This window comes from Phalaenopsis equestris, unplaced genomic scaffold (genome assembly GCF_001263595.1).
Source record: "Phalaenopsis equestris unplaced genomic scaffold, ASM126359v1 Scaffold000297, whole genome shotgun sequence".
NCBI classification, from domain to species: domain Eukaryota; kingdom Viridiplantae; phylum Streptophyta; class Magnoliopsida; order Asparagales; family Orchidaceae; genus Phalaenopsis; species Phalaenopsis equestris.
The window spans coordinates 1,387,735-1,415,286 of NW_018164739.1; the positions used below are offsets into that span (position 1 = coordinate 1,387,735).

The 27,552-nt window shown below is 35.9% G+C and overlaps 1 protein-coding gene across 1 annotated transcript in view; it reads left to right on the forward strand.

Moving 5' to 3' along the window:
• The window catches only part of LOC110025266 (exocyst complex component EXO70A1-like), a 46,610-nt gene extending 19,058 nt beyond the window's left edge, over positions 1-27,552 (forward strand). Inside the window, exons 8-12 of the mRNA XM_020725650.1 lie at positions 16,238-16,441; positions 16,531-16,630; positions 18,220-18,329; positions 18,421-18,567; positions 27,152-27,552. Of these exons, the coding sequence (XP_020581309.1) occupies positions 16,238-16,441; positions 16,531-16,630; positions 18,220-18,329; positions 18,421-18,567; positions 27,152-27,269 (679 nt within the window). The 3' untranslated portion in view covers positions 27,270-27,552. The remainder of the gene's footprint in view (positions 1-16,237; positions 16,442-16,530; positions 16,631-18,219; positions 18,330-18,420; positions 18,568-27,151) is intronic.

The window sequence follows — 27,552 nt, forward strand, 5'->3', positions numbered from 1 at the left end:
AAAGACTTGGGCATGTTGTATTTGGGCATGTTGTATAAAAAATGATCTTATCTATTAGAATTAAATGAAAATATGACACTCAATAAAACACAATAGAGAAAAAGTATTCATGCAGCTGATCCCACTTAGTGGGATAAAGACTTGTTGTTGTTGTAGCCATTGTTTTTCATATTCGCTTCATGTTATTTTTTTCAGCTAACAATTTGTAAAGTGAATATGGCTGTTGAATACTTGTATGTTTCTTTTTTTATTCTCTTACTGAGCAAAATTTACCATTTTTATCTACATGTGTTGTTCGCTTATATACATTTATCACTGTAAATCTATTTAGCCATAACATTGTTATGCTTGTGTAAGTAAATCTGTGTACAAAAACAAGTCTGTAAAAATAGAAATTCTGAGCATGTGTATGATTTGTGGCAAGATGTTAGGAATTTGCGAGCAGTATGCTAGGAACTATGTTTTGTGCAGATGTAGTGCAAGTCTCTTTAATCTTTGTTCATGAGTCTATTTAATATTTGTTTTTTAATTGTATTTTAAATTATTTTTACCATCATTATTTTCATCAGACATGCCCATTTTTATTAAAAAAATTATTATTATTATTTTTGTCCATGAACATTATTTTTTTGTATTAGTATTAATGTATCTTAGACGTTGATTATACACTCTACTCTATATAGGAATTTTAGTGTAGTATTAGGGCTCTTGCTTGAAATGAATTAAATGTTGAACGAGGTTGTGAGATTTCTTGTTTCCATCCTCTAAAATGCTGGCCACACTTCTATCTTTTCCCCTCTAGTATTTGTCACTTTCTTGTCTTCTTCTTCATCAGCTGCAATGCTTAGATATTATGTCAAGTAACACTTGTGAAAGGAATTGACCTTTCTACGTGCTCATTTTTTATTTTTTTGGTTTTAAAGTTAAAATAATCATTTCTTTTGATTTTATGTGTTTTTAAATAAACTATATTTTAAATGGTTGCTAATTTTATTTGGAATTTTTCTTTTCTATAATATATTTTGGTGTGTGTTATATGAGGGAATTGGATATTTATTCTTTGTTGTTGTATCATTCAGTTTTAAATGTTTGGTTTTGTTATTAAATTCATGAAAGTCCTTCAGATGCTTACAAAATTCTGCAAATATGTCGATGTATCCGAATTATATCAGAATATACTTCAACTTTATTGATTAAGTTCAACATTGAGGAGTTTAATATGTAATACTTGATGTAAAAAGGAAGTAACAACGTTTCTGTTTTAATATAGAGGGATTCACTTCAAAACATAAGCATGAAAACATGCATTTCAATTTAAAAGGGTTGATATTAGCGGTATATTTGATGTGATTTAAAGATTTTGATGTTATACAAGTACATACCAAAGTTTGTGTTAGATATGTGAATACATGAAAGTTATGTGGTATGTATGTGAATTCCCCTATAAAATATTATTTGTAAGTGAAAGGGGAGATGCTCTCTCGTTATATCTTAATGGCTTGGGTGGATGATTCCCTAAGTCGGCTTGTTGGGCGATGGAATTAAAGCTTCAAAATATGTGTGGCAATAGCCTGGGAATTGCAATTTGTTTACTGCTTCTTATTGGCTACTCTAGATAATTTTTATACAATTTTCTATTTCTTCAGAAACTGAGACTAAGAGGATAATGTGTTAATGATACTGGAGTTAACCCAAAACACACTTGAAACATAAATATTTTTGTTGAAATTCAAGTAGGTTACAATGACGACTCATCGAAATATGATATAAATGATAGCAAACATGAAAAACCGCCCTAGGGTGACGACAAAGGGGGTGGGTGGCGACTGGTTCGCAGGTAGATATGTTGGTAGGTGTGGGCTGGATACTAGCTGGTGGGGTAGTTGTAGCAGGAAGGGCAAAATGGATGGTAAGGTGTCACGGTCGCAGGTGGGCGACATATAGGGGGTTTACGACAGCGGGTTGTATGGTAGAGTGGGGCTTCGGCTGTAGGTGGGGAAGTAAGGGGAGTTTACGACACAACAGGAAAGGGTTAGGGTGGCTTGCGATTGCAGGTTTGGCTGTAGGGGAAAGACAAGAAGCAGGTTGAGGAGATAGGAGGGTAATGACACATTAGAGAAGGGGTTGGGGTGGCTTGTTGTTGCAGGTGGTTGGAGGGAGGCCGTTGGGGAATAGGGATGGTTGACTCGTCAGTTAGGGTGGCAACATGCAAGGAAGGGGAAGTTGGAAGGATAACTATTTCTACTAGAGCGAGTTACAAAGCACCTTCTTGTCTTCGGATTAGCCATAGATGGGAAAGTAATTGCCGACAGATAGCTTGGACAGAACTTAGCAAAAACTAAACCCTAGAACAATAAACAACATATTTATAATAAGATAGGCAGGAGGGGGGAAAGGGGCGTAGTTTTTGCCCATTAGTTAGCCGAACCGACCAGTTTAGCGTGAAAGTTATGTGTCAGTCTCTTGAGGTTGGGGGTGTTTTGAGCTCATTTGTTGAAGCTTCTGACTGCCCGTTGTTGATAACGACATTATTTTTATCTCCAGGATTGAAGGCCCTTCGACTGCGGTCTGAAAAGCGCGTGGATCCCACTGGCAATTGCACCGTATGCCAAGACACCTGAGGGTCATTCCTCATTTGCAAGCAAACACCCATATCAGTCACATCTTTTGAGAGCTTACTACTGATCCGGCCCGGGCTTACAAGTCATGCATATAATGTTGAATCCTCCCAAAATAGCCCAAGTTTGGCTCAATCTGATATGAAGTTCTGGTATGAGCCTCCTTGAATGGTGGTGTCCATGTTGGTAGGCTATTGATTGTGATATCATAACATGTCCTTCGCGATGACTATGCCATGCTTGGAATCGTTGTCTCAGTCCAATCATCTTCCGTCGTCACCAAAGCTGGTCCCACCGACACTGCTTGGCTGACAAGGGCTTCTGTAATCTCGGGCTCCACCAAAGGAAGAAGGATGACGTGCTTTCCTCCCTTGGTGAAAGAGTTGGTGTTTTCAAATCCGTCATGTTGAGTTTTATGGTCAAATCGCCATGGTCTTCCCAACAAAAAGGTGACAAACATCTATGGGGACCACATAGCACCACACTTAATCCTGCAACTGACTTCCAATTGAGAATTCTAGTAGGCACCTCTGATCAATGCTGACCCTGTTCTCCTTCAGCTATGTAGGGTATCTGACTGGAATTTCCTTTGAGTCATAAGCTGTAATTTCTCTAATATTTGCATACCTTCTTGGTCACAGTGCAACTTGTAGAATATGCTGTGGCGAAGTCATTGCAGATCCCTCGTATCTCCACTCTTTAGGACCCGTCGAACCATGAGAATCCCATCTTCATCTAGTGGGAGATGATACATCTCATCTCTTTCCTCAGCTGTCTCTTCGTTGTTAATCTTCTCCAGTGCGCCCTGCTCAGTACAAGAGAACTTGGCTGGTCAGGCGGTTGGAGGCGATGAGCTTGAATTCGTGGCATTTTAAACATTTTTTGGTGGGGACTATAGTAGGCATGCTATTCTCAGGTTTCTTTTCACTCGGGGTGACTTTGTCTTTCTCCGAACCAACTTTCTCAACTTCCGGTTGTGTGCTTTTGATGATATTTCCAATTGTTGGTGGCTGCCCAACTGGCGGTGGTTGCCCGTTCTATTTCTGCTATCTTTTCACTTTCATTACTAATGCCTGGACATCTCCAAGCAACCAATCGAGCTGCAGTTGTACCACGTTGTTGATAGTGGACTTGAGACTCTTTAGATAACGGGATGTGTGTTTCTCTGGCTCGATCAAATTACACTTCATCTATAAAATCAAACTACACCATGAACTTCTCTACTGATAGGTCTCTCTGCTGCATTTGGTGAGTCTCAAAAACATATTCTGGCGGTGGTGAGGAGGTAGGTATTTTCTCTGCATCGTCTCCCTCATTTTCGCTTACTTGGTAATCTTGTCATTGCCTTTTTTCTTTCTCTGCCTATGTAAGTTTTCCCACTACAAGGAGGCACTCTTTCTCAATTTGATAGCTGCAAGCTTCGTCCTTTTAACTTTTGAAACCTCTTTGTACTCGAAGATCTTCTCAATTGATTTTAGCTATTTAATAAAGTTGTATGGATTCATACCTCCATCGAATTTTGGTAGATCGACCTTCATTTCGAAGTTCCCATGTCCTTCATATGTAGCCTCCTTTGATATTGGATTCCAAAGCGTCATGACCTTTCTGCTTCATCATTGAAATCCTCTCTATGGAAGGGGTCGAAATTCTCGTCTCTTTAGTCACATTAACTTTTTTTGTCACCATTGAGGGTAATTCTTCTTGGTTTTCATCCTCCATGTCTGACAACCTCTACAAGATTTGATGGACCGCTCAGTGTATTTCTTCCCATGTAGGCTCAAACATGTATCTTCACGGTGACATGGCTAGGGTTTAGAGGAGAGGTGAAAGAGCGTGAAAAAATTGATTTAGGGTTACTGATATTGAAAAGTAGATAGGGGAAATTAGGGTTATGTCAAAATTTGTTTGTGATTTGGGAATATTAAAGTAAGTTTTTGGGTGGAGGTGATTTGTGCCGGGGTGGATGTTAGGATAAGATTAGAGTTAGGTTAGCTCTGATACTAAATGACACCAAAGTTAACTCAAATCACAATCAAAACTGAAATATTATTGCTGAAATTCAAGTAGGCTACAATGAAGACTCATCAAAACAGGAAATGACTTATAACAAACATGAAAAGACAACGTTGGGCAATGATAAAGGGGGTGGGTGGCGGTTGGCTCACAGGTAGATATGCTGATAGGTGGTGAGCTGGATGCTAGCTGATGGGGTGGTTGTAGCAGGAAGAGTCGGTTGGATGGCAGGGAGGTGTCACGGCCGCATGCGGGGGACCTATAGGAGGTTTTCGACAATACCTTGTATGGTGGAGTGGGGCTGCGACAATAGGTGGGGAGGTTACGACACAAGTAAGGTCTGAGGCGACATGCGGTTGCAGGTCAGGCGACATGGTAAAGGCAAGCATTAGGTTGAGGAGATAGGAGGGAAACAACACAACGAGGAAGGGGTTGGGGTGGCTCGTGTGATGGCTGGTTACTGTGATAGTGGCGGGGGGGGGGGGGGGGGGGGGGGGGGCGGGGGGGGGGGGGGGTTGAGGGTGACAACGGGGAAACAGGGAAGGTTGGTGCGCCAGTGATAGTGGAAGCATGCAAGGGAGGGGAAGTTTCAAGGTTAACCATCCCTGCTGGAACGATTTACAGCCGGAGCACCCTCAAAATCTTGAAGAAGATCACCTCATATGGGTTACAGTCGAAACACTTTCTCGCCTTCGAATATATACCTAGATGAGAAAATAACCACCGACGGCTAGCTTGGACTGAAAAAACTAAACCCTAGAACAATAATCAACATATTATAATAAGATAGATCGAAGGAGAAGGTAAAGGGACGTAGTTCCCGTCCAATAGCCAGCCTGCTGGTCCAGCCTCCCTGCTGGACCAACACCTTGCTGTTCAACGTGAAAGCCCCGCGTCAGCTAATGCAGTATACTATTTAAACAAAGTCAATAATGAGCTGTGAAAAAAATAATTATAAAGGTTCCCGACCCTGCTCATGCGTATGATCCATAAAATAGTGAATAATCATTTCAGCTCCACAAAGAGACCAAAATTTTTATCCATATGCTTCTTCGTAGTGACTAATGTTGATGGAGGTAATGTAATTAATAGATTAAAAAATTTTGGTATAGATTAAAATTTTTTATCCATATGCCCTTTCGTAGTGATTAATCTTATCGATTATACTTACAAACACATACTCATACATAAATATACGTATGAATTGAATATGTGCTATATAAACATGTTAGCCAGACATTGATTATTAATATTCTTCATCTTTATCTTCTGCCTCATCCCAATGTTAGAGGTTTTCTTTATGAATATTTTCTTTCATTTGTTCTTGAATGCTATCTGAGCTGTTAAACATATTCTTTGTAAATGATTTTGTAACTTTTATCCATTTTAACTTAGGTCTTCCCTTCTTCCTTTTTAATCTTTTGACATTGATTGTATTATCTATCTATCAGTGCATTTTCTATCATTGGTTGTGCATGTCTAAACCATGTAAGTTTATTTTCTACTAACTTATTTTTAATAGATGTCACTTCAATTATTTATGCAATATAATCATTATTTATTTTATCGCTATCAATTACTTTTTTGTACTAGCCAATGTTTTGTTGTATATAACATAGCCTATTAATTTTAATTATATTAAATTTAATTTTTAATGAACCATAATATTTCTTATCTCGTGATAGTTTTGAGATACTTTGTTTTATATACCTTAAATCCAAAAGTTGCTTATCATATGTATTTTTATTTTTTTATATACTCGATCCAAGATATATAAACACATCATATTTTAGTGTCACTTTATTTTCTATATATATTGATTGATATTGTTAAAATAACACCAATTGGAATTAATATTATATACCCAAACTTTTTAATAATATTTTTAAGTTATTCGTCTTTTAAACATTTTTTTTATTTTTTATCGTTTCACTTATTTCAACATCTCTTACCCTCTAGAGCTTTTATGCACAAAATAGAAGACACTAACAGTTTGGTTGAGTGAATTTGTGGTGTACTGTAATTTTTTTTCGCAGGGATTTCAGAAAATTATGTGTTTGGTATGAATAATTACAAATACAATGCAAAGTATGAATGAATTTGAAGTTTACACTATAGTTCATTTTGACTGAATTTAGAATTCAACAAAATTTGAATTACACTATTCATGTAAATTGCTATTGGGAAGCTTCAAATCCCCTCGCACTGTCGCTGGATGCCCGCCTGCCTCCGCCTGCTGCCCGTTGCCTGCAGCCCACCTCCCGCAGCCCCCCGCCGTCGCTGGTTGCCCGTTGCCCACCCGTAGCCGTCGTCGAAGTTTGTTGCAGTCGCCGGCCACTGCCCGTCGTCGCTCTACTGTTGCCCTCCTCTTCAACAACTTGCTGTCCGTTCCCCACCCATCGACTCACTACTATTGGCCCCCTGCCATCTTCAGACAAAAATAAATTTTGAAATATATTGTTTTCATTCAATTTCAGACCGAATAAAAAAAATAGTCTTACGTGTATTTTACATTGAATCAAATAACTTGAAAGTATTTCAAATACATTGTAATCATAGTACTTTGCAAACATTTTACATTACATTTCATTTTCAGCAAGTCAAACAATCCCTAAAATATCTTACTTTAAATATCTGTTGTGAGCATTTTCATAATAAATGCAAAGAAAAACATGTTATTAATAGCAATTCATAATGTATCCTCATGATAATTGAACCTTTTAATGACTCCACGGTGACTTATAATGCTTGAGAATGTTCTATCGTAAATATCTATCATAACTTCAATATTTCTTTTGTGCTTAATCATTACTTCTCAAGATTGATACAAATCTTATAAAATATATCTTTTCAAATGCACTTCTTCCTTAATGCACATCAATAAATTCTCTTGGTACTAAATCACATGGCCATCTCAAGATCAAGAAAAATATAATAATTTTTTTTCAACTCTTTAGACTTCTCTTTAATTATTTTAACTCAAAAATTACTTCCATATTGGATCGGCCTATAATAAAATCAAAACATTTTCTCATTCTTCTATTTAATTATTTTTTAAAGTAGCATTTTATCATTCCATCATGTCTTTATCTTTAACTAAGCTATAATAATTCATATAGCTTTTAAGCTTCTAGCCCTTTTATATTCTTTTTAAAAATATCTCATTTTTTTTCTTATTTAGTCCCTAAAGTTTTATTTAAACCATAAAATGTTATTGCTTTTGCTTTCCTTACCACCCTTTTTCAAGACTTCTAGCTTTTTTATACTCATTATAAGTTTCAATAGTAGTTTATTTTGGCAGCTCTAAAATAAGATTATTCTTCTGAATCACTTGTACCTCATTCTACAACCAAAACTCCCTACTAATTCACTATCTAGTTTTAGAATCTCCTAAAGCTTTTAAAGCAATCTTTTTTAAATTAATATTCAATCTTATCTCACTTCAAATTTAACTCAATTAATTACCATATAGAAAGATTATCAGTATCACATCTTTTAAGCTTCGTCACCTTATCTTGGGCCAATCATTTGATGACATTGTTATCACTCCTAAGATATATGTCCTTGCCTACTATTCTATGTTGTGCGGTCAAAACCTCTTGGAAATTGGAATCACTGCACAATCTTTGCAAAAAGAAATTATTTTCTTTAAAGTTAAAAGAAGGCCATTTATGATTTATTGGTTCTTTTTTCGAAAGTAATTAAGTGCCCTTTTAGTTTCTTATATTATATATTCATAATTATGAGATCATAGGCTATTGCAATACAATTATAACTTCTCCTATTGTATTTTTGTGTTCCCACCATGAATCTTTTTAAAGCCTAGCCTACTAAAATTTATACTTCCAAGTTAATCTTTATAAGTATTCATTCATCCGTATGTATGCATTGCAGTAGCCTGTCTTTCTCTTCCAAAATTTATTTGATTAAAACATATTCTAAATTAACATGAGGAGCATAAAGGCTTGCTACATTTTTAATGTCCTCATTGATTATTGCCTTAATAACAATCTCCTTATCAATCGCTATTATTTTTCACCTAAACAATTTTATATTTAAGCTTTTTGCTTACCACTATGTCGACCTCATTTCTATGCTAGCCTTTCCAATGTACAATCACTTGTAACCTTACTAAAATGTACTTCTATTTTTTTTTTCCTTTTCATTTAATTTCATTACAAACAATTACATATTATTATTTTATCTTTGTATATATTAATTCTTTTGTCTTCTTATTCAAATTTAACAAATTAGATGCGAGAAATCTAAGCCCAGATTTAGATATAATCAAATTTTGCTCACTTTTATTATAATTATATTAAGCCATGATACATCAAATGCAATTGTGAGTAAATTAGCCAAGTCTTCCGTACATTTCACTAAATTACGTCATGTTTTTGGTACGTCACTTTATGAATGATGTCTCAGCGATTTTTTTTTGCCTCCTTTTCACCGTAATCAAGTTATGGCATATCACTTATGAGCAATAATTTGCTAACAGTTGTCTGCTCAATATGATCATTTTTAGCCATGACATTTCTCTTATCAGTAGTATTCTTGCACTAGAAAATTTCAAATTTGCATTCATTTAATTTATTTGATTATTCATTGATCAAACATCAACTCCAATTTCTTTCAACCAATAATGGCCCATGTTTTTTTAATCAGTGGCGATGGAGAACATCAATCAGCTTCTGCGATATCCATGATTGCATTACTTACTACACACAAAACTAAGCTTTTGCACTTGGTGCTGCTTTCATAGTTTTATTTGATCATATGATTTTAAACTATTAAATTTTTATTTTAATTGGTTTATTTTATGATTTTTTAGGATTTTTCTAGAATGTAATTGAATTTTATTTTATTTTTTTGAATTTCAATTTATTTTGATAAGTATGAAATGTAATTAGGGTTTTAAGGGAACTTGGATACTTATAACTACGTTCTTAAACCCAAAACCTATTCAATTGAATGTGAATTTTTGAAATGATGGTTCTCTTAATTGCCTAATACACTGCTTGATTATCTCCCTCTCATAATTTTCTTTCTCCCTAAAAGTTCATCCCTTCAGTTTCTGTATATTGAATCAGAATTTTCTCTGTCCTCCTGCCGAGTAACACTCTCCCTCTACTTGAGATCTACAAGAAATTGTGCCACCATAGTCTAATTTGAGCCATCCCAGTCTTGTCTTAAATACCTCATTCATAATCTAACCTACTATTTTAAAATTCTTTTTAAGTTTCCTCACTCAGTATCTCTCTTGCTCATTCGCCACTCATTTGCACAATCCAATCCTAACTAAGAACCCGTGCATCAACTAACCCCCTCACCCTCCTTTCTTTAATTGAGCCACCTCCCCTTCTCAATCCTAGAAAAATATTAACAAGTAAAAATCTCTCTTCATTTCTCGACCTTCCGTCAAATGAAGTCATAATTTTACAATATTCTTTCTGTTTCTTTATGATCACATTAACCGTAAACAAAACTTTTGTACATCTCCCGTTTCCAAAGAAAGCAGAAAGAAATTTCAGTCGGATAGCTCACATTTTCTTGTCACCTAATGCAGTTTTTGATTAAACAATTCACTCTCTGCATTTATTTATTTATTTTCTTCTTTTAATTATAGTTTTAGGATAAGAGTGATTGAAGAGATTATGTTAATTTTAGTTACATATACTGGAAAAAGAAAAAAAAAAGATTTTATAATTTATTTTGATTTGCTATGAATAGGGTATATTATGTTCTCATCCGAGAAGTAAATAAACTGTTTGATGATCTTTCATCACATACTTAATAGTGTTGCAATAACTTATGGCTGTCATTATGGATCCAAATCCTTTGTTTTCCCTTGTTTGTTACACTTATATTAAACCCATAATGCACATCTGCAAAGTTACCTATTATCTCTTTTTTTCTCCTAATTTTCCAACATTTGTTTTATTTACATACCTTAATAGTATTTCTTTCAACATTTGTTGCATATTCCCGAACTATATATGTTTTTTTTCTGTTGTTTGTTCTTCAATAGAGAACAATAGTTTAACCACTTTAGAGTTTAGAGGAATTGAGGCTTCTGCTTGCAGGAAGTATTGATCCCTATATAAACAAATCTTGATGGAGCAGCAAGGAAAATCTGAGTAAATTAAATCTCATCTCCTCAAAGAAAACGATTTTTGAGTTTTTTCTTATACATCGTTGAAAGAAGTTGGCTTTTCTGAATCCATCACTCTCCTCTAAATTTATGCATTCATACTAATTGTCAATAATTTTAGAAAGCAATCAACAATATAAAGTTTCTCCTCTGTTTAGTGATAGCGTCATGAAGATTACAAGACCATTAGTAATAATTAGATTTAATGAGTGTGTTGGTAGAATGTATGGTTTAATAATGATTCTTTCATTAATATTGATGCACATCATCCTCGTAATCAATCTCATGATCATATTTTTTTCTAAACAAAATTAAAATTTATTTTATTTTTGAATTATGGCTAAATAAATTCTTAAGAAAATTTAGAAGAATTTTATATTATTAAATATTATTTTAATATATATGTATTATTATATGTTAATATTTTGTTATTAAAATAATCTAAATTATCATAATTATGTACTATCATATGTTGAATACTTTTTGTTAACGATTTTGAGCAAACTTTGCTCTTTTTTAATTTTTTATGATCATCAAAGTTAAAAAGACTAATTTTCCCACGTTAAGAAAATGATTTTCTGTTTTATTAATAAAATTTTCAATATTTTTTCGTCGCATATGAGAAGCATCTTCAATCAAATCTTTCCAAACTTATGGTTTTTTTGGAAGCTTCTACTAAGCTTCTTTTGTTATGAATAGAAAGTTGTCACATGAATTTGAATATTCAAAATTCCTGTCCACCATTCATGACAACTTAATATATTCATAAAAAATCAAATGAAATGAAAATTCTTCTTTCTCATGTAAACAAATCATAATTTAATATTTGCTTAGGGTCTGTTTGGGGCAGCTGCTGCTTATCCAGTTTATCCATATAAGCAGCTTATTCTGATAAGCTACTGATCAACAGCTGATCTGGATAAGTTGGCCGACTGTTTGATTTGAGCGTTTGAAAAATAGATGATTTGCAACTGTTTGTGAATAAATGACCATTCTGCCCCTGAACTGAATAAGCTGTTAAGCTGTATGGTTTATGCGGTTTGCAAACAGCTGAGAATCAGCTGTTTGTAGAAAAATGACTATTTTGGTCACGCGCAGTGATGCTGTTTGCAACAGTAATGTAATGAAAACACATTCAATATACTAAAATCCAAAAAACACTTCATAACAGTTTAAAAAAAAGATATACTTCTCACTCAAAAGTAACTATCTACGAACCTATTAAAAAACAAAAATCATAAGAAAATTACAACTACAATTATAATAATATTTATTTTAAAATGTAGAAGGGGCATGCCTGGAGCAACGTTCTCCGATTGGGATGACGTCAAACCCCGAGCAACATTGTTAGTGATAAGAGAAGTTTTATTGAAATAAAAAATGCAAAAGAACTAGCCATAACACGTGATAAAGTGGCCTGAAGTTACTTTTTGTCCCTAAATCGTTAGAAACAGTCTTAAGCAGGTCAGATAGGTAAGATTAGTTATGTGAAAAGGCCTTAGTAATAAGCAGTTTTCAACAACAACCATATAATAAATGATTCCTATCAGCAGTTCTTTAATTGAAACTATAGGCAAAGTAGTACATCCAAGGAACGAATGAAAACATATAAACATGTTTTGAAATTAGGAGCCAGCTATTGAGGTTATGCTATTCAAGAAAATTTTTATCTTTCAGCAACAAGGTGTGGCACGTTTTTTTTTCTTTCTTTTTTTATTTTTTCAGATTTCTCCATCAAATTTTCATCAGCTGAATTTCTGCATAACTTGGCCAATGAATTAGTGGTGGTAGGAACTTTTTTGGGATAAAATCAAGAGACTTTTTAACGCTTAACTATGTAATGCTCGAGGGATAAGAAGAATCCTGATTCCTGCAAAATGAGATGGCTGATTTGGTTGCTACAATTTACAAATTCCATAAAAGTGCTGAAATTTTTCGTCCAATCAGGTACTGCAGGATATATTGCTCCTTATCGCAAGATTATTCTCTAGAATGGAATCTTGATGGCCTGCTCTTGATGGCCTGCTAGAGAAAATATGGGAGTATCTATCTAACTTGCATATACACCAAGCCCAAAGGAATGAATCCAGATTATGAGGATCCTGTAATCTTGTCCGCAAAGAAAATAACTGTTGAAGACTTCTACTTACAGTGGTTGCAGTGTTTACAACGGTAAAGGGGAAGATAGGAAAATCAGAAACCTATGTAAAGTCTAAACTTCAATTTTTGCTATACTTTTCATCATTATCAAGCCGAAAATCAATGAAGTATTTGAATCATTGAGCGACGGAGGTAGGGGCTTCGCTCAGTGATGCTTTTGACGTAGGGGCTTCGCCTGATTTTCGACAGAGGAGCGATGGAGGTAGGGCAGAGGAGCGACGGAAGTCTTTGCTTGGCTTTCGGCGGGGAGGTTAAAGCTGGGAGCAAAGATCTCCGTGAAGGTTATGGATGAGGGGTTTCCCGTGAGCGAGTGAGGAGGGCAGGGAGGTAAAAGTTAGAGCAAACGCTGATCGCGAACGCGGACTCGACTATAAACCCGCGTCCAGCTTGTTACGAAAACAGGAAAGGCGGTTTTAGGATAATCACCCGAAATGTGCAAAACAAACGCTGAGGCGGCGTTTTCAAAACGCCGTATGCACTTATAAGCTGCCCCAAACAGACCCTTAATTTTTCTTATAACTTATTATTACCATTTTTTGTTCCACTTTAGGGTTTGCTTTAAGTTTTTCAAGTTGTAGTAGGACTTGAGGACTTTTTGTTTTTAAACATTCGTGGAGTGAGTTCTAGTTTATGAGGCTTACTACACTAAGGGCTATAACATTAGAAGATGTGGTTTGGTGGGATCCGTTGCGAAGGGTAGGCTAAGACATTAATGTAGGCCGGAGTTGCCAACCACAATAAAATTGTTTGTGTATGTTATTTTTAAAGTCATTTACATTTCTAGATCTTAAAATTTAATTTACAATAAATTTGTGGTCTATTTTAGGAAGATAATTTTAATTCTTAAGCTTTGCTTGATCTCTTGTTTTTTACTCTATTATGCTCTTTCACTTTACTTTTTCTTTTGCAATAATTATTTTTTATGAATCTCTTAGTCTCTTTTAAAATATGCTTTTATTTCTTAAGCTTTTTTTGAACTCTTATTGGATTTTTGGGTCCTTAATCATAATCTTTGTTGAAATAAATTATGATTTGTTAAGCAATCTTGTTTGGTAAACTAGCATTGTTTACTTATTTGTGTTAAGTGATCACACTATTGTGCTTTCAAGTGTTCATACTCCTTATCATTGAAATTTTATTTGTCAAACCATTCTTTCCCAATGCGACATCTTTTGTTCCTATATGTTGAATGTTTAATTTCATCATAGCTTGTGTGGTGTAATATAGTGCTAATTAAGGGTTCACACACCTTAATATCGTGAGATTAAGTTGTGTGCACTACTATCTTGGAGATTGCAAGACTATTTTGTAAATTCTCAGTTAATTTTTTTTATGAGTCTTCCACATAACTTTGGTTGACAAAGTTTCGTAGAAAATTTAAATAATATTTGTTGCACGACCAATTCAGAAGAAAATTTCAAGCAAAGTTGTGTCCGACATATCATTGACTAGAAATGGCTTGGTCATACTACTAGTTTTTCAAGTTTGAATTGAGCTTTCAGACATATATTCATGCTCGACTTGCTCAAGATTACCTATAGTAGAGTTTTACTTGTCTTTGGCTTGCCTAAGTTGGGTTAAATGGGTTAATTAATGAACTTATAAATGAATAATTTCAAATGAATTTTTATGTAATAAACTTTTGAGTAAATGAAAGCAGTTTACGAATTTGGAAGTAATATTTATCTATTTGACACAAATTAACCAAAATTATAATTGAACTACATGATAACTGAGGATTGAAAAGATGTATTAAAATTTCTAGGGGAAAATAGGATAAAAGATGGCATGATGGTTTGGGAACTATGATGGGTTAATGATGTTCAGGAGAAGATGCCGTACAGGTAAAGACAAAATAGCAACTGCATGTGAGCTAAGATGGAGAGTCTATGTGCTTACCTCTAATTCTTATGTAGGTGCACTTTGATTCTTACATAGTGGTATTGGAGAAGTTGCATTGAGTGTGAGCATTCATAAGTTGCATTAATAGGTGCTTTAATTGCAGGCGGGTTGAGAAGGATATGGAATATTAACCTCGAAAGGCTTGAATTTTTAGCATACTTTTAACAATTCGCTCGGGTATATGCAACTCTCGTGACCTCAAGTGATCAAAATGCGTAGATTGAACAAGGTGAAAGTGCATAATGATGTATGAAAAATAGAAATAAGAGAGACAGAAGGTACTCTGGTGTCATAAATACATATTTACTATATTAATATTAAAAAAGTAATTAATAATTTTTATTTCTTAAGTTGAATAATATATGGGCTATCATTTGAGTCTAATATTAAGCCATGGATAAGTCAATTGCTGAGCACCAAATTTTTTTTTGTGAGCATAAATTAACAAGTTGGACTATGTTAAAGTTTGGTTCGTTTTACCTTCAATCTTTTAAAAAATGTTTGAGTTTATTTACTAATTTGAATGAAATTGAACAAATATTAATCGAATTGAGTTTAAGTTATTCATTGTGTATTGGTTCATTTACAACATTGTCCCTTGTTGTGCCTAAAACTCTACAGATACTACCAATCATTTTTTTTAATATTCTCATCAATAATTGACTTACTAGCAATCACCTTATTACAATTTGTTCACCTTATAGTTTCTCTATAATTCTTTATCTGCAATTATTCCATCCCATTGATTTTGCCACCCCTCTAAATACATAACTTATAACTTTCTCTTATGTATCTAGATTTCAACTTTTTACATTCAGTTTCTTTCTAACAAGTGATATTGATTCTTTTAATTGTTATATCCACAAATTGTCTTTCCTGCATATTGAAGTCCTCAAATTCTAAGTAACAAATATAATATTATTTTTAGATTCCATTAACCAGTATCTACTTTTTGTTCATAATTAAGTTTTGAAGCATCACTAATTGTGACCAAGTCAACCCTTGGGGCACTTTTCACTATGAATTAGTTAGTCGTGGCATCTCACTTACGAGCAACATCCTAGCAATGCTTCTGATCACTATTGGTTAAACTTTGTCTAACCCTTTTAGTTTTATCAATCTTTAGAATGGCTCACATCTCTTTGATTGAATTTTTTAACCAACCTCATTGCAAGCTACAGACTGTACATTTCAATCTTCATCTATATTCCATAATAATTGATGTATCAGTTATCATCTGGTCATATTGTATGACTTGAAGTTTTATTTGATTATATAATGGCGACATAGTTTTCCTTACTGATTGACATTGATTGAATTTTATCTTCAAAATTTCTAGTAATTTATCTTTCACATAGTACTCTGACATATATCTGCCATATTTGCTCAGCTATCAGTCAACTTTGAAGCAGCTTTTTCAGGAGTTTGAAAAGGCTGGAGAAGACTCCAATGCCCAACTAGCAACTGTTACAATGAGAATTATGCAGGCTCTTCAAAGTAACCTGGATGGTAAATCTAAGCAATATAAGGACCCTGCATTGACTTTTCTGTTCATTATGAATAACATCCATTACATGGTCAGATCCGTTCGAAGGTATGTTGATGTTGATATTTATATTGATATAACTTATTGGGATGGTCCCTTGGATTAGATAAACACCAAAAATGACAATTTCTTCTCAGATCAGAGGCAAAGGATTTATTGGGCGATGATTGGGTTCAGCGGCACAGAAGAATTGTGCAACAAAATGCGAATCAATACAAACGGGTAGCTTGGGCAAAGGTGGGATTTTCTAGAACTAAGGAATTTAACTTTTATTTTTTCTTATGCTGTTATGTAACCATAAATTGAATTTAGTTTCTATTCTAATCATGATGTTGATTTTGTAATCCATACAAAGTTTTAATGGATTGAATACATTATATATTTTCTATAAATATGAGTTACTTATTCACATTCTATATTAATTTCTTGTCAGGTTGGTTAGTTTTATCATTATGTATCTGCACACAAGCAGTCCTCAAATGATGCTTTATGTTGGACAGTTCAAAGAAGGCAGCTTTGAAAGTAGAAGGAACTGTTGTTTTCTAAACTAAAAGCTTCAAAATGTTCTAAGCTTTTAAAATCCCCTTGTGTCAATTTCTATCTGATTTTGATGACTTTGGGCTGCACAACTTAAAAAATATTTTTTCAGGCAATGTGAACCATCAATCAGGAAAACTTTTGATTTTGAATTTATAGGCATATAGTGGCATATCTGCTGAAATGACATATTTTTTTTTCTTTTTATTTTTATGTTGAAGATCATCATGGTTTTAATCTTGTGTACTTTTTTGGAGGCTCAAGTCTTAGAATAAATTTACTTGGAAGACTGAGTTTATCTCCTTAATAGGAGAAATCTATCGCTGTATGTACTCTTGTACATATTCTGTATGAATTTATTGCTCTATCATTCTTTCAATATATTGAAGTAGTGATCAATATATGCATTGGTCACCCATAAATTTGTCTATTTCCATCCTCGTCGTCTTCTAGTTTATCTTTTAGGCGTCCTTTATCTGAGATTTGTTGCAGACTATGCTGTTCATGTTGGTTTAAGTTACACTTCTATAATGTATTTGGTGATTTTCAGTGGTTAAAATGTTGCAATATTTGTAATACTATTTTTTTAACATTTTCTGAATTATGCTGAATATTGAAGACGTGTTTTTTCTGTGTAATATTGTACGGGAGAAATGTTTTGCAGCTTCCTATGTATTTAGTTTTAGCAAAAATGTGTTGCTGCAGGAAACAAATGATGCATATGATGTATTTTGGGTCAAATTTGCTGATTATCATCTTGCACCCTATCTACCTTTATATCAGCACAAATAACTTTTGGGGAAATTTAGATACATTCCACACAATTCTTATGTATTTAAATATCTAAAACACAAAGTTTGATATTTATAATAACATTTGGTGTCCTAAACCTGCACATCAAAAGATGTATTTCACTTTTAAAAGGGCAGTGACTGGTGTTTTTGAAGTGATGTTAAAGATTTAAGCGATACACATGTAAATATGATTGTTTAGGTGTTAGATATGAAAATACATAATAACTGTGTGGTATGTATGGAAATGCCCCTAACTTTTACCTCAGTGATTGAACTGCATGTCATAGCACAGACAACCAGACAACAAAAGGCAGAGACGCCGCAAACAACATCACCCCTTCCAAATTAATCTGTTTAACCAGCAGCCCCTTAGTTAAAACTTAGCATTCACCATTGTGGAATTTCTGAAGGCTTTTAAACAACTTATTCTGGTGTTCTCTGTTACAATCTAATGTTATATTAGTTCTGAAGCTGACTTGGTCATCTTCTTTCCAGATTCTGCAGTCTCTTTCTGTTCAAGGCCAAAGTTCTTCTGGTGGTTCTGGTCCTGGGGGTAGCGATGGGGGCAACAGTAGTGGAGTTTCACGGGCTACTATAAAGGAGAGGTTGATTTCCTACTCACAGCTTTGTCTTCCCGGTTATATTACTACTACAAATATCGGAACTTAATCTTTTTTTTTTTTTCCCAATCATCAGGTTGAAGTTTTTCAACATGCAGTTTGAGGAGCTTCATCAAAGGCAATCTCAGTGGACAGTGCCAGATCCAGAACTGAGGGAGTCTCTGAGGCTTGCTGTTGCTGAAGTTCTACTGCCAGCATATAGGTCTTTTATAAAACGTTTTGGGTGAGCTTCTTTTAAGCTGTCTATAATCTCTCGTCTATTACTAGTTTAACAATGCTGAAAGTTCTTAACAGGCCCACGTTAGGCTATTTTAAGTGAAAATGAATGCCAGATAAGAATAATTATTTTTCGCATTTTCAGCTATGAACTTATTTGGTGTTTATCTAGTTCTTCTAAATTTTAAATCCATGTGGGTTTCTGACCTAAGATCTTGTCGAGTACGTGCTAGTTGTGCATTAATTTAGGCTAGCTGATTAAATATATAAATAAAAATAACATACTAAGGATCATTTTGTCCCACAGTATAATTCTTACATGACGCTAGCATATTAGTTACCAGCAATCCTCTTCCTACCACCACGACCACCACCACCACCACCACCACCACCACCACTAGTGTGCTGCATTAAATACCTATAGTTATATATTTTATATCTATGTAGTTTGAAATTGTTCTTATATTTTATTTCTTATGGTTGCATCCAAATTTTTTAGAACATCAAGTACCTATAGTTTAGGTATTACAAGCTAATTTTATTAACTTTGTTTGTTACGTTGTTTTTATATCGACTTTTGGAAATTTAGTTAGCATGCATGAGAATGTGACGCGGGCGTCTCCTGCAACCTAAATCGGATGAGGCATCCGGGTTGCACGAACGACACAAAGCTGAACCGAGCGGCAATTTCTTTCTAATTTTAAACCCGTTTCCTTTTATCTTTCCTTCCTGCCTTTCTAGTCCTTTCCTACATATGTGTGTGTTGTAATAGAGTTTGGATTCTCAATTTTTGGTGTGTTTTTTATTAGGATAGCTGTTGGAGTCTCCGGTTTCCTCTTCTTTGGCTGTATCCAAGGGGGAGAGTTGTTCCAGTTGTTTCTCGTTCAGAGGTGGTGACTACCCTTGATTTTCCCTTCCTCCTCATCCTTCCCTCCACTGCCGCTGTCGCCATGCTTGCTGCTGCCTCTCAGAAACAGCTCTCATTTGCTGTTTTTCTGCTGTCCACCTTGCCGTGGCCTTTAAAACTCCATACTCCTCCCTTTCGACCTGCGGCCACCTTCCAGGAACCCCACTTCCCACTTCGGCTTGCTGCCATTACCCATAGACCACCTAGTTGCTGTTGCTCCGGACCAGTCACATCTTGGCTGTTGCCACTCTGAACAGCTCTCCCACATCAATTCCAGCCTTCCCAGCTGTCCTGTATCGCGGTGCAGCCCAACTACTCTGTCGTTTTGCTGTTTTACAGCTGTCCATCTGTCATGCATTGCTGCCACGGCCCTAAAACTCCGCGCCTTGTTGTTAGTGCTGTCCGGTCATCCTGTCTTGCTGCTGCCTCCTTGAAACCCTTTCGATTGCTGTTTCAACACTGCCTGACCATCCCACCTGAGTGCTGTCGTCCAGGACAACAAGCATCTGCTATTTCTCTGCTTTCCTAACCCCCTTGCTCCACTTCCCTACTTCACTGTCACTTTCCCAACCTTGTTGTCGCCTTAGTCGCGGTTGTGTATCATACTTGTTTTTATTTCCAATTTCAATGCGTTTTGTTGTAATCTCCTATTTGTTTTTTTAGTGATAATATTTGCTTTCATGTTATTGTTTGGGTTAATTCCAATATTATTTAGTATCGAGCTAGCATAACCCTAATCCTATCATAGGATTACCTCAATCCACCACCATCTAACTCAATTTTTTTTCTTTCTCACCCCACGTCACCCCATGCACCTTCTTCCACTGACCCAAACCCAGACACTGAACACGCCGTCGAAGAGACAATAGCCGGAGACTTGATCAGGAGAAAATGACATAATCCACTTAGTGGAAATTCACAAAGTGACATTCATGAACTTACCATAAAGGAGGTGCTATCGGAATTCCTCCAACTACAATAGAGCTTATCACCTTCTAAAGTAAGCAATTCAGAAGGGTCACCCATAGCCACAACGGTGACTTGTCAGATTCCAGAGATGAAGAACCACTATTTCGAAGATTGGACATGAAGTATCAGAGATTTTAGAATCTTGAAGTAAATGTGAATTTATTATATTTTGACGGCAACTTGGATCCGGAAGAGTTGATCGAGTGATTCCAGACTGTGCAACATGTCTTTGAGTATCAAGGCATCCTACTAGACAGAAGAGTAAAGGTAACAACCAACAAGTTAAAGAAGAGCGCATCTCTGTGGTGGGGGAACTTGAAAATCCTTCGTCATTGAGAAGGGAAGAGTACATTATTGTTTTTTCTAAAGATGAAACGAGAGATGCAGCTCCTGTACCTACCAGTTCATTACATAGTATGTTCATAACCTAGCTTCCAAAGTGGAGGGACACCGGATGATCGCCACATCTTATAGACAGAGTTTAACCCCATGGTCAACTAGCCATAGTACACCTAAGGGAACATCTGAGCCGACGACCCCTCCTGAGTATGAACTAAGTCAGAGTGTAGAACAGGTGGAGCCAATCAATATTTCCAAATTCATCTCAGCCAAAGAGTGCATTAAGTTCCACGGTTTTGGGCTCAATTTATCAGCATGCCCAAAAAAGAATACGATCTATTTCATGGAACAAAGAGTAGTTGAAGAAATGGACAATGACACAATAAACACTAAAGAAAGCGCGAAGACACAAATGGGTACTAGCTACCAACTGATGAGGGAGAGATGCATGCAATTCAAGTTAAGCCCGTGAGAGATACTCTAGTCGGGTTAACAATAGTTGTTCTAGAATGGAGTGAATTTATGGTAATGAGCATTCATACAGAGTATGACGTTGTGGTGTTGTTGGCATTGAGAGGGGGATTAACTGGACTGACGTTGGATATATAGAAGGGTCAATGAGTTTGAGTAGTCAATACAAGAGACAGAACAACCTTGCATAAGAGAATTTCAAAATTTTCAAATATATAACTAATTTTTTTGGGGGTCAAACATATCAGAAATAAAGAACTTTTGAGCTACTTCTGGAAGATCATATTGAGTTATTTGGATATTAAATTCAGTTCAACAGTGTGCCTACCAACATATGATAGATTGGAGGGATGAAATGCAGTATTGGAAATCACTTTAGTATCTTTGCAGGAAAAAACATTCTACAATGTGATCCAGATCATTTCAGAGGAGAAGAAGATGTCTCTCCTGAGTGTTTACATTTCAACATGGTCCAGTTTGTCATAAATTTCAGTCCAGAGTTAGTTTCTTCAAACAAATTTATTTAGCAGAAGCACCTAGTCGAGTATGAGGAGTGGAAGAGATAAATTATAGATTTAATGACTCGAGAGTTGTTTTCTGAAGTTTTATGTTGATGTGCTCCAGCTCAAGTTGTGCCAAAAGAGAATGAATATTTATTCTATCAGAATGTGTTTGGGAATGACAACGCCTACTTGACTGACTTATTAGGAAATTATGCCATGTCCACTACCTTCAACGTGCTCGACTTGGTGTTGTACTACTAGAAGACAAAAGTTTCGACAGATGAGGTCGAAGGTCCCTCAAACACAACAGACTGACGCGGACATCTCACTACAGCTGAATCAGATGCAACATTTGGGTCGTGCAAACGATGCAGAGCCGAACCGAGCGGCTTCTCTTTTGATTCCTTTCGAATTTTTTATCACGTTTTCATTTATCCATCTTTTCTAGTCATTTCCTACTTATCTGTTGTGTTAGGGTTTGAATTCTCAATTTTTAGTGTGTTTTTGTCAGGATAACTGTTTGCGCCTCCGGTTTCCCTTCTAAAGCTGTATCCAAGGGCGAGTGGTGATCAAACTATATTTCATTCCAAGGTGGTGACTATCTCCGACTTTCCCTTCATTCGCATCCTTCCCTTAGCTGTCACCGTCGTCATACTAGTTGTAGCCACCCGAGAATAGCCCTCCGTGGTTGTTTTTTTGTAGTCCACCTTGCCACCACCTTCTAAACCCCGCAGTCCTCCCTTCCAACTTATGGCTGTCTTTCAGGAACCCCACTTCCTACTTTCCTTGCTACCAACACCGATAAACCACCCATATTTTATTGTTGTTTGTTGTTCCCCCGCCCCAGCCACACCTTGGCTGTTGTTGCTTGGGACAGCTCTCCCACATCAATTCCAACATTCTCAGACGTCCTGCATCGCTGCTGCAGCCGCGCAACTCTGTGGCCTTGCTGATTTACTGCTGACTGGTCATCCTGCTTTGTCGTCGCCTCCCCGAAACCCTTTCTGATACCGGAGATACCGGAGTTTAACCGAACAACAATAAAGAAAGCAAATATTATTAATGAAATTAGATAATAATAATTTACAACCAGACAATTGAAATAGGAAATAACACACATTACATAACATGCAACTAGGGTGAATCGAAGGTGGTGGTGGTGATTGTTGGGGGTTAGAAAGGTGGCGACAAGGCAGGGAGATGGAGCAAGGTGTCAGAGGTGATAACAGAACAACAGGTCACAACAGGTCCTTGTTGTCGTTGGCGGTAGCAAGGTGGTCGGGGCCTGGGCAGCATATAAAACAATGCATATAGTTGGTTTTGAACGGCAGCAGCCCCACAAGAAGTCTGGAACAGCGGGAAAACAGCCACATGGAGTGGGGGAAGCGGCTGGGAAGGCTGAACAGGTAGATAACAGCAAGAGGGGATTGGGAGGAGCAGTTAGGAGGGCTGGAGGTGAGGGAAAAGGGTGGCTGGAAGGCAGAAATATCAGGTGGACAGCCAGTAGGCGCTGTTCCAGGTGGCTACAGTCAGGAACGGTGGTGTAGGAAGGCATGGAATTGGTGAGGAGCACATGGAAAAGCGGTGGGCTGTGGGAAACAACAAGGGAGAGGACAGGTGCAGCTGCGACAGTGAAGAGGATTGCGGGATAGCGAGAAACTGCAGGAAGAACAGCGAAAGGGCTGCTGTCGGAGCGGCCTGCAACAAGGAGGAATGCATGGCAGCGAAGAGGGAGGGATGCAGATAAGTTGGGGGAGGATAAATCACCAGCGAGATACAGCCGGAGTGCCACTTGAAATTTGGATACAGCCCTAGACGGGAAACATAGATGCTTGCGGCTATCTCAAATAACATGACAAAACTGACGCTCCAATTCCTAATACAACACATATATAAGAAATAATTAGAAATGAAGGAAAGATAAAAGGAAGCATGGTGAAAATTGAAAATAAATCTAAAGTGGTTCTGTTCGGCTTTGCGCCATTCACGCGATATGTATGTTGCTTACACTCCCTTAGCAGGAGACAACCACGTAACTTTTGCTTGCTGGTTCACCATTGCGCGGCCATCCTACTTGTGTGCTGCCGTCCAGGACAGCAAGCATCTGCCATTCCCGTGCTGTACTCGCCCCCTTACTCCACTTACCTCGCCGTCATTTTTTCCCAACCCCCAACAGCTTCCACCACCACCTAGGAATTGGCCCTAGACGAGGTTGTTTGTTGTACTTATAGTTTTTTCCTATTTCAATGTGTTTGCTTGTAATCTCTTATTTGTTTTTCAATAATAATATTTGCTTTTGCTATTATTTGGGCTAACTCCTGTAACAAGATATATCAAAGGCTGAAGCATCTTTCTACTTCAAATGATAGCAAATCAGCATACAATATTGCTAGGTTCTCAAGTATTAAATAAAACCGAGAGCTGAATTGAAAAAAGATGCTTTGGTTTAGGTAATTCAGATGGGTTATGGTACCAACAATGTAATCATAGAATTAGTTTGGGACCATTTTGAATGTAATGGATCCAAACCGATCGGAATTGCACCCCAACAATACTTCTAAATGTTGAATCATTATTAATCGCCGGAATTGATTTTCTTAAAATTTTATCTTAAATGCTTAATGTGTTTGCTAGTGCCAAATATAGATCTTACAAAATCCCAAAACTGTCGTTTTTTTTAGCCTCGGTGGGAGCTTTGCGTATGATTCCCAAGTTGAATTAACAGATAACTGTCATTATGAATCTGATTTTTGCTTGTGATTCTCAAGTTGGACTAACAGATAATTTAAAAAATTAATTTCAAAAAGAGATGAATGATTTAGTACAACATGAAGAAAGTATATTATTAGAGGTGATTTGACATGTTTTGTATGTTAGGTTAGACTATGAGTGGATTTATGGTGATTATGAAATAAGATATAGAAATGCAATGAGAGAAGTTATTTTATTTTGGAATAGCTAATGATCTTGATGTAGTTTGCACATTTTAAGAAGTAAGAATGCTTATTTTTGGGGATTGGACTTCAGAAAGAAAGAAATCTTCTTACAAAGGGCATACGGTGGTTTTGAAAATAGAGTTTAACTACATAAAATAGGTGGTAATTATGTATATATCTCCCAAGGGTATAAAGAAAAGAAAATAAAAAAAGAAGACGGGGTGGTGAAAATTGAAAGGTAAAAAAATTGATTAGTTTTTACGATAACTGGATGGGAGCGGTAAATTTGAAAGTTTTTAGTGTATCCAAATCAAATATGAGATAAGATGGTTAGTTTTGCTAGGAAGATTATTTCAAAGGTTTAAAGAGAGTTTATAAATAGATCATGCATTGATAATGGGATTTAGTGGTGAAGTGAGGAGTTAATGATGATAATAAGAAACGAATGTCTCACAACCAGAGTATTGAGTAACGTAATAACTGCAATTTTGGTGGATTTATAGATTAATTTTGGTCTAAAGAATAAGAGAAGAAGGTATGCTGAATATCTATGGAAAAATATGAGATGTCAAGAATTTGATGAACTTAGATATAATAGAAGTGGAGGTGATAGGATTTTGGTTGAAGTGAAGACATAAGGAAAGATAAACATGCTATTTTGAGAAATTATACTATGAGGGTTTTAGGAAGAAATTATAGTGGAATATCGCAATGATTAATGTGATACGGGATGGTATGCATTGATTCCAAAAATTGAAGTGGAGATAGTTTTGAAGAAGCCGCATAAAAGGTTAAGTTTTAGGTCCAAAGGTATAAAAATGCTGTTGTATTAGTTTGATAAATAAACTTTTATAATTGAATTTTGAAGACTAAGTTAATATTGACTGATTGGAGAGGAAGCCTTTTTTAGGATATGTAAAAACAAAACAAATGTTTTAAATTGTGCAAACTATAGAGGATCAAACTTATGAATGGTATAGTAAAGCTATGAGAGAGCAATGTAATATGAAATTAGAAAAAATACATTCATTTTAGAGAGAATTTGATTTCATACCAAGAAGATCTATTATAGAATCAATTTTTGTGTTAAGTCAATTAATTTTTGATGGAAAACTTGTATTATGGAAGTCAACTTTAGAGTTTAAAGGCTGTCATTTGAGTAGTTTTAAAATTAAATACATGGAATACAATTTTAGTAATATTAGATCTAGTTATGGAGTTGTAAAGGTGATCAAGTTATTAAATGTTTTAGATATCTCATGTCTATTATTCAAAGTGATGGTGATATAGTTGGGGATGCTATTAGTAGTCAAGTTGGTTAGTTGAAGTGGAGGAATGCATTGGGCCTGCAATGCTTTATGATGTAAAATGTTGGCATGTAAAATAGAAACATAAAATTAAGTTTAAGTGCTGTTGGGATGAGAATGCTTAGGTGGATGAGTGGATTTACACAACAACAAAGCCTTAGTCCCACTACGTGGGGTCGACAAATGGAGGGGTGCAACATGAGGACTTCCCAGGAGGTCACCGATCCTAGTACTACTCTCGCCCAAGCACGCTTAACTGCGGAGTTTTGATGGAATCCGATGCACTGGTGCTGGATGAGTGGATTTACACTTAGAGATAAAATATGAAATGAATGTATCCATGAAAGGGTTGGATAGCTCTAGTGGCAAACAAAATTAGAGAGAGTCGCCTTAGATGGGTTGATCACATTAAACATCAATCATCTGATGACTAGTATTAGATGTTTTAGATTTTACTTACGTTGACAAAGGTAAAAGTATATCTAAAAAGAGTTGGGCATGTTGTATAAAAATGATCTTAATTTATTAGAATTAAAATAAATAGGCCAAATTATATAAAGGTGTGGGCGTCCGAGCCAAGTTAAGCGAACTAGGGGGAGGAATAACAATTAAAAAAAATAGGCCAAATTATATAAAAAATACCATCTTCTACGTCGGGGTGGAAAAGCGTCTGAGTCAAGTGTATCTCGAGACGGTAGCCGCAGTGGTCGGTGCCACAATTGATATTTTTGAAATACAAATACTAACCACTATTCTCTCTTTAGATGATCGCGCGTGATAGGTTTCAGCAGGCCAACTTGGAGGCTTCGATAAGTAGAGCGATGTCCGAGAGTGATACCTCTGCAAATAGTAATCTAATTCTTCCTCTCCATCTCAGTGTGGTGGGTTTAACAATACAATAACCCATCAAAAGAGAGTGAATTAATTTGACACTTGTATGAACCAATGTAAACAATCAAAAAACCATTTAGACACTTCACTCAAATGTTATCATATACATACGCATGCTATCCCTCTTATTGTCCTAATCTTAAAATTTATATTTTCACAGCAGATATGAAATCTCTCACTTTGCAGTATATGATTATGCCCTTTTTCATTGCAAGGAAATTTTGCACTTTGATTAGCTCTAATGGCCGCGTCTTGCCCTTTGTCTCAGGCCTCTTATTGACGGCGGAAAGAATCCTCAAAAATATGTGAAGTATACTCCAGAAGATCTGGAGCGAATGCTTGGGGAATTCTTTGAAGGAAAGACATGGAATGAGCAAAAGCGTTGATTGCCGATTTCTGATTCTTCTGTTTTGAACAGTTTTCCGATTATTTTGGGTTTGAAAAAAAAGCATTTTTGTGAGTCTCTTTGTGTTTATGGCCCTGTTCTTTTATCCACCATTAGCTTCAATTTTCTTGTAAAGTTTATTTATTCTTTTACTGTCTTGTTGTCTCATGACGGGTATGATTTGTAAGGAGAGTTGATTCCTATGATTCTTTTTTTCTTCTTTTTTCATGAACTCAGTTACTGCAATGATCAGTTATTGTATTGAGATTGTCACATTAATTTGA